This window comes from Elgaria multicarinata, chromosome 5, assembly GCF_023053635.1.
Source record: "Elgaria multicarinata webbii isolate HBS135686 ecotype San Diego chromosome 5, rElgMul1.1.pri, whole genome shotgun sequence".
Taxonomy (NCBI): domain Eukaryota; kingdom Metazoa; phylum Chordata; class Lepidosauria; order Squamata; family Anguidae; genus Elgaria; species Elgaria multicarinata.
In genome coordinates this window covers 45,064,483-45,075,201 of record NC_086175.1, presented here as the reverse complement: position 1 = coordinate 45,075,201, position 10,719 = coordinate 45,064,483, and the positions used below count along the sequence as shown (strand labels likewise).

Below are 10,719 nucleotides of genomic sequence, written 5' to 3'. Positions count from 1 at the left end.
ATTTTTTTCTATTATTGAGCTGAAGGGAGTGCCAAACTAAGCTGAGAGTGGTGCCAACAATATTGCACCTGCACCAGGCCCCAAAAACTTCCTGGGTAGCCCTGCAAAGCCCTGGAGGGGGTACAGGTGACACATAAGGCACTCCACATCCTGAACGCTACTTATTCTAAGGTTGGCCCTGCTCCAGAATAGACATGTATAAATTGCATAGTTAAGCCAGGAAAAGAAATTATCCTGTTCAGCACTGGGGCTTAGAAACTATGTGTCATTCTTGAGTTATTCAAGAATAGCTTCTGCACCAAACACAGTGAATAGAATCTAATAAAGAAAAAACATGCTGCACATAAGCATTATGATAATGGTTGGGGCTTATCCTTGCCACATGCACTTCTAGTCACAGCTCACAAACTCTGGTCTCTGATCATGTCTGGCTCAAAGATTTTTGCCTGCCTAGATGGGTTGGGAGCATCTCCATGCAAATCAGAAACCTCAAAGGTAATATTTCAGTGGGTTGAGAAGGGTGTGTGTGCAGTCTCTTTCTGTGTGGATATGTCACTTCTGAATTTATTAATATGATATAAAAAGAAGAGAATATGTTAACAGAGTTTATGCTATAAACAGCATGGCCTTTTCGTTAAAGAAACAAGAAATATGAATACCTATCTTATGGCCGAAATACTTATTATGTTAAATGTGTGATTCATTTAATGTACCTGTGTTGTTGTTGTTTTTAATAGCAGCTGGAGGCAATCAGTGCACAGGAAGGGGGTTATTCTTTTGCTTGACAGCACAATCCTGATTAAAACTGCTTCCTCCGCTGCTATTTGCTGGGAAAGGGAAGCCTTCCATGGCAAATAGCAGCTTGAAGGAGGCAATTTTTATCGGGATTGCAAATCAGGGGGGAAGAGTTAACCAGCCCTCACTGCAGTTCTGAACTTTATTGTACACCCCCCCAACACACATTGCCGTCCATAGACCTATGCCATTCAGATGTCTGTATTTTCTTGCATTGTCTGCCTCCACCTGTTTCTGATTTTGCTGTAAATCTAGTTTGTAAGCAAATGCCATCCATGTGGGAGATTACATGTCAAAAACTATGAATCTTGCAAACATCCTTAATACCTAAACATCTTATTTCCAGTATCCAAGGCAGTAAGCCTGTGTGCACCAGTTGCTGGGGAACATGGGTAAGAGGGTGCTGTTGCACAATGTCCTGCTTTGTTGGTCCCTGGTTGGCCACTGTGTGAACAGAGTGCTGGACTAGATGGACCCTCGGTCTGATCCAGCATGGCACTTCTTACGTTCTTAACAATGGTAGTTTGTAACAGTGGTAATACAGGCACTGACTCCACCACTTATCAAGGTTCATTTGGCTAGGGAACTTCAGGGTGTGGCAGAGAACAAATAATCTTGAATAAGTACAATACTAGAACTAAATTCAAAGGTACATGGTCTTACGTTTTTCAGAGATTTTTGAAATGTTATTTTTTCCTCTGGGTATCTTATGGCTTTACCTCATCTTCCTCTTCATTTTTCTCCTTCTCCCTCTACTGGTGTCTCCATATTTACTGTAGTTGCTCATGGAATGGAAGGAGGATTTCAAAGGAGGGTGGATAATGCTATAGGATTGCTTGTATTGTATTTCAACATTAATAAAACATTTCAATAAACTTTAATTAAAATAGCAGAGCTGAAAAGAAAATCTAACATAATTAAAATCCGTGGATTTTGCCTTTAAACAATGTTTGGAAACTTCAACTGGTACAAAATGCAGCCATTCAAGTATTGTAGGTACTAGATCGTCAGATCATGTGACACTTATATTGTACCAGTTGCACTAGTTGCCAGTGCGTTTCCAGTCCCAATAAGTGCTGGTACTGGCATTTAAAACCCTAAATAGTTTGGGTCCAGGCTACTTGAATAATTGCTTTCACTCATACTGAACTGCCTGCACTCTGAGATCAGCACTGAAGGCCCTGCTTGTGTGTCTACCTGTAAGAGCAAATGGACTGGTGGTGGGCATGAGGGCCTTCTCAGTGGTGCCCCCCCCCCACTGTGGAAGTCTGTTACAACTGGCATCTGCAAAGCCCCATCATTACAGACCTTCAAGAGTGCCCTAAAAACTTACTTTTTCATCTTGAGCTAGTTTATAGGTGCTGTTGTGTAAATGGTGCTAGCTGATTTTAATGTTACATTTAAAATATTTTATTCTTACTATTTATCATTTTTTATGTTTTATATTATGCTGCCTTAGGAAGGTCCTTTAAAAGGTGGCTTATAAAATGTTTAAACAATATAAATACAGATTTTGCGGGTTATAACATTGATCAAAAATTAATTTTAAATTAAATATATTGGGCAGTATCCAATGCTTTCATAGCACTAGCACTAATGATGTTGTGCTAACATAAACCAGTAGTGCAATACCAGCAGCACTTGCTTGGCACATGGGAAAAGCACTGATTTGCCACTGAAATTTGTTGCCAAGCCATGTGCCAAAATTTGGTGGCAAACTGCACATCTGGAATTTGGTGACAAATCACTGCTTTTCCCTTTGCCTATCAAGTGCAAATGAGATAATGCTAGTGTTGGTTGACACTAATGAAACGTGCTGTGACTGCATTAAATACTGCTCATTCTATATTCTAAATTATAGAAAAGTAACATAGCTCTTATGAAGACAAGTTCAACATATTACAAATGTACTTCCTGGGTATATCTGTTGTCTCAGAAAATGTAATGCAGCTTGAAGGTGGTCACCAAAAGCAGAAAACTGATGCACAGAGACTTAATATCAAGTAAGGATCCCTTCGGAACCTAAAGTTCAAACAAGGTGAACTAAATGAAATTAATGAATCCTGAGTGATACTTTTTCGAGTTTCATCACATCAGCGGTCTAATGCACTCTCAACATGCCTGGTGTCCGTTTTTGCAGTGCGGCACTCACATGACATCGTACCCATCCTGCTGTGATCCCGCTGCAATTGCGATGTTCCCCCCTCCTCTTCCATTTTATTTTTGTACGGGGAAAGTCCGTTTCTTTTCTCCATGTGCAATAACATCGCTGTTCCCATCCCATGTAATTTCCTTTTCAATGCTATTTCGGATCATCTCAATTTTCCTGCTGGGTGTGTGTCTGTGGAAGTGTGTGTGTGTGTGTGTGTGTGTATGTAAGGCGGTGTCACTGATGAAAACAGAGGGCGAGGTGGCCATTTCAATTTCCTTTCCTCTTCATTCTCCTTGGGAACGCCTGCTGGACTGTTGGTATAGAGTTCGCGGAGTCGGTCCATTATACTTTCGATCCTCCAACTTGGTTTATAAGGATCCTAGGGAAAGCATTGTGTGTTCTTTTTCTCCCCCACCCTTTCTCCTAAGTTTTGTAGTGCAACAATACTTCATTGAAATGAGGATAAGTAGACCAGTCCGCGGACATGCCAGGGGTTGACTTTCCCTAATCCCTTAACCATTGCATCATTACAACATTTCAGCCTAACAGAATTGCATTCAATTGCATTTGTGCAGAAATAAAAAAAAAAGGGGGGGAATAAGAATTAGGGCGGGGGAAGGAACTCACGTCCCACATCCATCTCAAAGTCCCTCCCACCCACAACAACCAATGAACTGCAAGGGGAAGGAGAAGGGAGGAGACAGGGCAGTATGTTAGTGATGCGAACCTGCACAGGTGAAAGGATGCATGTGCTGAAATAGCGCTGAAATTATGCAACAATGCACACACATTAAAGTGATCAGCGCTTGATGCGCTGTCGAAACGGAGGTGGATAGTGCGGGGACAACCCAAGGGGAAAACGTGGTGTGATGGAGCTCTTCATTTAAATTTATTCAAGAGGCAGCTGGACAACCATGTCAGGTATGCTTTAGGGTGGATTCATGCATTGAGCGGGGGGGGGGGGGTTATTATTATTATTATTTATTTATATAGCACCATCAATGTACATGGTGCTGTACAGAGTAAAACAGTAAATAGCAAGACCCTGCCGCATAGGCTTACAATCTAATAAAATCATAGTAAAACAATAAGGAGGGGAAGAGAATGCAAACAGGTACAGGGTAGGGTAAGCAGGCACAGGGTTGGACTCGATGGCCTTATAGGCCCCTTCCAATTCTACTATTCTATGATTTTATGTAAGCAGCTCCAGTTATGTGGAAGGATGTACTGAATATCCGTAAGTCCAAAACTTCCAACGAATGCTCGCTCTGAGAGAGCGAAACAAATCTGAAGAAACTCCTGAAACAGATGTTATGGCACCAGGTGGCAATTCTTGAGTGCAAAACTTTAAAATAGAAAAACAGTGAAAGCACCGCGTGTAACACACCATCAGGATTAGGAACGTTATCTACCATAGCCAATTTCCTTTTTGATCGTCGTTCCGTGCGCGTTAATTTATATCTGTATACCCGCATATACATATGCATACACGTCCTCATTTGCTCTTGGATCAACTTAACATACCTTCCCATCGTTCTCAAACCCAGGCCCAAATTCTTTTTAGATCCTCCCTTGTCTCCTCCTCCCAGAGCGGGAGGCGGTGGCGGGAGGGGGAAGGTCACGTATGTTTGGGAGAATATGTAGGTCAGTGGAACATTTTCTGCACTCGTGCAAAATCAAGAGGGAGCGTGCTTCTCTGCCCACCCCCTCCCACGCCCCGCCCGAGCTTTCTCTCTTCCCACCCTGTTCCTCCCCAAAAAGCCTAATCCCACCTTCTTTCCTGAGAGGAGGAAGCGTGCGGGGAGGAGGACAGGAGGCGGCGATCCGAGCGTCCCTTTTCATCCCTGACCCATTTCGCAGCTTCACACTCGTACGCCGGCGGCGGTTCCCGCTCCCCTTTGCGAGAGATCCCAAGCAGCAATAGCGAGAGGAACCTCCCCTGCTCCAGCCTCCCCCGCCCTACTAAATCGGGAACCACACACTTCCTACTCCCGCTAGAGACGCCGAGGCGGGCGAGCGCGCGCGCGCAGGGCTCCCCCGATGGTTTGAGGGGAGACGGAAGGCGCCACGCTGCGCCCCAGCACTTCTCCCCCCCGGCTGCGGGTGGGGGCTGATGAGACGCCGTTTGAGAGGATGCCCCCCTCTGGCCGCCGGGGCTGCAACTTTCGAGCGAAGAAGACCCTGCTGGAACCGGTGCGCTTGCAACTTAATGCCCCGAGAGAAGCCCACGCTAGCAGCAGCAGCAGCAGCCGCCGACTCGCAGCCCTCGGTCTCCGTCTTCCTCCCCGGGAGGCTCTTGGCCGCTTCTGCGTCTCTGCCGAGCCGCTTTTCCCGCCAGTCTCGGGGCTGTGCTGGAATTGAGGGGGAGCAGCAGCTCGGCATGCCGCGTCCCCTCACACCATGAGATACAGCCGGCGGAGAGGCAATAGCAACAAGAACTGCTCCAGCAACCCCGATAGAGAAGAAGCGCCGGAGCCCCGTTCCCCTGACGCTTCGGCGCGCGCGAGGGAGAGTTTCCCCGGCTTGTGGCACGAGTGCGAGAGCAGCAACAGCCCCGGGGAAAGTGGCCGGCTCACGCGTGAACGCGGCGGCGGCGGCAGCCCGCGCGCACAGGTCGCCACCGCGGACAGCAGCGACGGCGGCGGCGGCATCTGGCGCTTCCTGGCCACACGCGCCCACCTCCCCCCGTACAGGCACCTCAGGTAAGCCAGGCAGGCGGCGCCTGACACAGTGACACAGATAAACAGCAGCAGCCGGGTTCACTCCGTCCGCCGCTTCCCACAATGCGCGTTGGGGGGCGCCCTCACTTTTTTCACAGGTGGAGCAGTTCAGTCAAGTGTGTACTGGCCTGACAACTCCCCCCTCCCAAACCTGGGTGGTGTTTTTTTTTTTGCGAGAAAGACAGAAACACATCTCTTCTCTCAAGGTCTCATGTGTGAGATCCACATGGATATATTTCAACATACATGTTTTAAGCTGGATTGTTGAGCCCTTTGTAAGTGCAAAACAAACACACACACACACACACACACACACACACACACACACACAAACAAACTAGAGCGATGTCCACACTGAATGAGAACATTCTCACCAGTGGCTCTTAATTTGTTTTTTGGCTTTCCCTGTAATTCAAGTGTAATACCTATGATGGCCAGGATATGCACTGCAGTTTAAATATAATTCTTTTTAAAATTGCATATGAGCAACATTTAAAGGTACAAATGAATAGCATAAGCAGACTAAAGGGAGCTTTACAACATTTTTGCAAAAGCGGTTTAAGGCTGTGAGGCTTAGTTTTTGTTTTATTTATTTATTTATTTATTTATTACATTTCTATACCGCCCAATAGCCGGAGCTCTCTGGGCGGTTCACAAAAATTAAAACCATTCATAATATAAAACAACAGTATAAAACCATAATATAAAATACAATAAAAAAGCTCAACCAGATAAAAACAGCAGCAATGCAAAATTATAAATTTAAAACATCATGTTAAAATGTATTTATAGATTGTTAAAATGTTGGGAGAATAAAAAGGTCTTCACCTGGCATCTAAAAGCATATAATGTAGGTGCCAAGCTTTCATAACATCAAATTGTTTTTTGTTTTTTCAAATATCAACAAAAACATGTGTATGTGTTTCTTGTACATTATCTCAGTAGTCCTTACAACTGTCCTGTAAAGAAGGCCAGTATTCATATCGTATTAGAGGTGGAAGGCAGAGGTGTGGGGGTTTGCATAAGAACACCTGGTGTATTTGTGCCATGGAGTAATGTGTGACTGAAGGATTTCCTGGTTCACAATACTTAGCCAGTATATTTCACTAATTCCCTGGAAGCAAATTTAACCAATGCGTTACACTGTAGTGGTTGGGATCTATGGCTAGCTCTGGAAGTGACAGGTTTTAAAGGCTTTCCATCTTGTTTTAGCCCATGTAGAACTGTTCTGAAATAAAGAGTATATGTGATGTTCTTTCAGGTGTTCATGTAAAAAGAAATAAGGACTAATCGTTTCAAAAAAGAATTGGATGTCTGGCATCAGGTTAATGGAAGGGCTAGACAATCCTGCATCATAGCAATGAGTTTGGAGGATTTTGTTACTCCATTCTAGCTCTTGGTACAACGATCAGTTCAGGAGCAACGGAAATGCATTTACAAAGATGCATGGTAAAAACTTATCCATCCATATTCGTAGGGACACCAGGTGTATCCAGGTGTAAACAACAAAATCCCCAAACCTTGGAGAAATGTGAGCAGGATTGACATAGTATTATATTTACTTCTGAGAGTTGATCTGGTAATACGAAGATGAAAACATTTTGCTGCGCCACCCAGAGCGCTCTGGCTATTGGGTGGTATAGAAATGCAATTATAGACTCTGTCGTACATACCTTTTGAGAAATTCCCTTTAAGCTAATTATTTATTTCGTAAGGTAAAATTTCTGAATCAAGGATGCACATGTACATTATTTCTAGCTACTAGCTTATGCTATGACATTATGCAATAGATGCACTACATTCCCTTTCAAGGGAATGTTTTAGAAACAGTTCTGTCAAAAAAAAGTATTTGTCACTAGTTCCACCCTCAAAAAACACCTTTATGTATTTTCTGCTTGTGGTAGTTGCTTTAGCTTCTGAGCCACTTCACTTAGGGGGTATCTTCATGGCACTGAGCTGGAACCGCATTCCCCCCAAACCCCGCGCTTTCGCTCCTATGGGATTGCGGCAGGTTATCCCCACGCAAAGGTGAGAGCACGGGGTCTATATGGATGATGGGAGCGGGGAGCCGCTGCCCTCCTTGATTTTTTCCTGGTGAATGAAGCCAGGAGACGGAGAACCTTCTCTCCAGGAAAAGGGAGGCAGCACAGGGGTGTTCTGGTAAGCCATTCAGCTTGCCAGCTCTCTCCCTCCCCGCTGCCTGGGCAGATGCCAACCAATCAGGGGTCAACATCCGCCCGGCCATACTTCTGACGTGATTGCGGAGCAGATGGCGATGCACAGTTCTTGCTGCGCTCCAGATAAAAATGTTGGGGTAAATCAGCAGGATGGTATATCATAATTTTTAAAAACATATTTTTGTGAAAACTACTGATGTAATTTATTCAGGGTTGTTGTGGAGGCATGTCTTTGTGGTTTAGTAAAGTTCCGAGCAGCGGTTCAAATTTATTAAGGTTTTTCTGTCTATTAAAGTCTATGGCAGCAACTGCTGGCAAGGTTACATTGTGCATGCTCAGTTTCATTCTGAAGCTAGGGCAGGATCTACACTACTGCTTTGTAATGGTTTATAACGGTTTTGACAACTGTTGGGGCTCATGACACATTCCACATACCATTTTCAAACCACTTTCAAAGTGTTATATCCTGCTTGGTATAAATCTAGCCAAGAATGCTGCCAGTATTTCAATATTTTCAAATGTTGCAATCAATCAATCTTTATTTACAATCAATAGACTATTAATACAACATGTGAAATACACACGTATTAATAAAAATACATGTTAATAGAAAAGAAAGGATACAAAATCTGTTAAAACGCTAATCAGTAAATTTAAAAGAGATGATCAAACAATCATGAATGGTCTAGTGAGAATTTTCAAATGTTGCAGAGAAAATCAATTGTATTCTATGTACAGGGTTTATTCTTTTAGTTATGGAATGTGCCTCACATGGTCAGGCTACATGTTACTACACAAATTGGGATGATATCAATGGGGTGGGGAGGATTAGGGGGACTGTGGTGCCAATCTGGATCAGGTCCCCACAACCCCAATTTACATTGCCAAAGGCATCCAGCTGTAATGTAAACTGTAGGTATACAACAGAGGGTTAAATTCCCTACTCCTGACTCTATGGTCCTGATCCATATTAGGTCCCACTTTTTCATTTTTGAGTAAAAAAGAAAAAAATCCTACCTAGCTACATCTTTAAAGTAGCATGTAGTCTGGTTCTCAGGGAATGTGGGGCTGAGGAAATGGAACACTTAGGTGGGGGAAGCAGATGGAGCAGGACGTCATACCACCTTTCTGAAAGCAGAAATTTAACACAGGCCCTGATCCCTGATTATCCTTTCCACATGGTAGGTGAAGGAAACATGTAAATTGTTGACTTTCTGAAGGCAGAAAGATAGTGTGAGGGTCCCAGTCTTTGCTGTTCTTTTCCTTGTGGTAGGAAAAGGATGTGCAAGAATTGTGTCTCACACTAGGAGTATTTACACATTAATTATACTGAACATGAGTTCACACTCCAGGGGTGCTCATTAAGATGGTTGTGAGAATCTAGCCCTTTTCAGTGATTCTGCTCACATGTATGCACTACATGCATGGAGAGGAAATCTGAATGAGTCCATGAGTATGAGCTCCGCTCCTCTCCCTCATATTCTTGCCCTCTACACATGGAGGGCAACTGTCTGCAAATGAAAGCTTCCTCTATCCATGAAGACTCTTCCTGGGATCTTAGAATCCTGATGGTTGGCATAAGTTAATCATGCCCAGTACAGTTGTCTTTTCAGCATTCTGACAGTGAGGGAGGGTAGCAGAAAACTCAGCTGAGATAAGAGTGAGGTAATTTTGAGGTCTGTGGGAGTAATTCTGCCTGAGGATAGATCAATGGTAAAGAAAAAGAATAGGCTATGCTAAAATCCTGTGCAAACTTACTCAGACGTAATCCTTTCTGAACATACAGCAGCATAACTATTCATTTGTATACATTTACCCAGTTAATTACTAGTTTGTGTGTGTGTGTGGGGGTTATTTTTATTTATTTATTTATTACATTTTTATACCGCCCAATAGCCGAAATTGTGGTTTTTCCCCCCAGAACGCTTTAATAATTTTCCATTTTGGAAACCAGGGAAATTAAACTATAAACAAAACTAGGTTTAAGACCAGAGTTAAGGCTATCTCAAGAGTTAAGATTAGCTCAAGCTCCACAAAGCCATGAAATTGGAAGCTAAAGCTGGTGCCTTAAAAGACTTGCCCCATGATTGGTAAAGATGTTGTGCAATGTTACAAATTGTGCTTGCTTACAAGCAGCAAACAAGCTTAGGTTGATGCCCAGGAGGATTCCTCTAGCAAGACAAGAAGCTTAGATGATGATGATGATATATTACATTTCTATACCGCTTAATAGCCAAAGCTCTCTGGCTGGTTTACAAGAGATTAAGACCTTAAAAATACAATATAAAACATAATAAAATGCTTTGTAACGCAGTACAGGACCAGTGAGTCATCTTTACTAGTCCCAGACACTTCATTCTCCATTTGGATTTGTGCATGAAAAACCAGGGAAACTTGTGGGTGCATGGAGGGTAAGTTGTATGCAAGCACAATTTGTGAGATTGTTCGACATCATTACTGATCATGGGGCACATCTCTTAAGCCTTAGCTCCCAGTTTCTTGGCTTTGTAGAGCTTGAGTCAACATGTGATAGCCTTAACTTTGGACTTAAAATGGCAGGTTATTTGATCACTGAATGAGTTATTCAGGCTGCTAGTTGAGGCCAAAATGGCTAGGTGCTTCTCCATTGGGCTGTAAGGTTAGGTAACTACTCTCAGGTTGTGGGGTCAGCTGAAAGAATTCTGGCTGCTACTGCAGAGTAGAAGTTGCCCTTGCCCTATGGAGCCTGGTCCAGCTTGGCTGGTTGAAGGAATGGAGGAGAGTCACTGAAAAGGCTTATGGGAAGCTACAGTTCTATAACCACTTACCTGGGAACAAGCTCTGCCAAATTTAATGAGACTTACTTCTAAGCAGACCTGAACAGGATTGCACAGTA

The 10,719-nt window shown here is 43.6% G+C and overlaps 1 protein-coding gene across 4 annotated transcripts in view; it reads left to right on the top strand.

The window, feature by feature from the left end:
* The first annotated feature begins 402 nt into the window (after positions 1–402).
* The window catches only part of NPAS2 (neuronal PAS domain protein 2), a 72,731-nt gene continuing 62,414 nt past the window's right edge, over positions 403–10,719 (top strand). The window contains exon 1 of one of the 4 annotated variants that reach the window (XM_063126261.1): positions 403–495. In XM_063126261.1, coding sequence (XP_062982331.1) covers positions 455–495 — 41 coding nt within the window. In that variant the 5' untranslated portion in view covers positions 403–454. Of the gene's footprint in view, positions 496–5,412; positions 5,650–10,719 lie in introns of those variants that run through there. The other 3 variants (XM_063126260.1, XM_063126259.1, XM_063126262.1) reach the window with 3 other exon arrangements.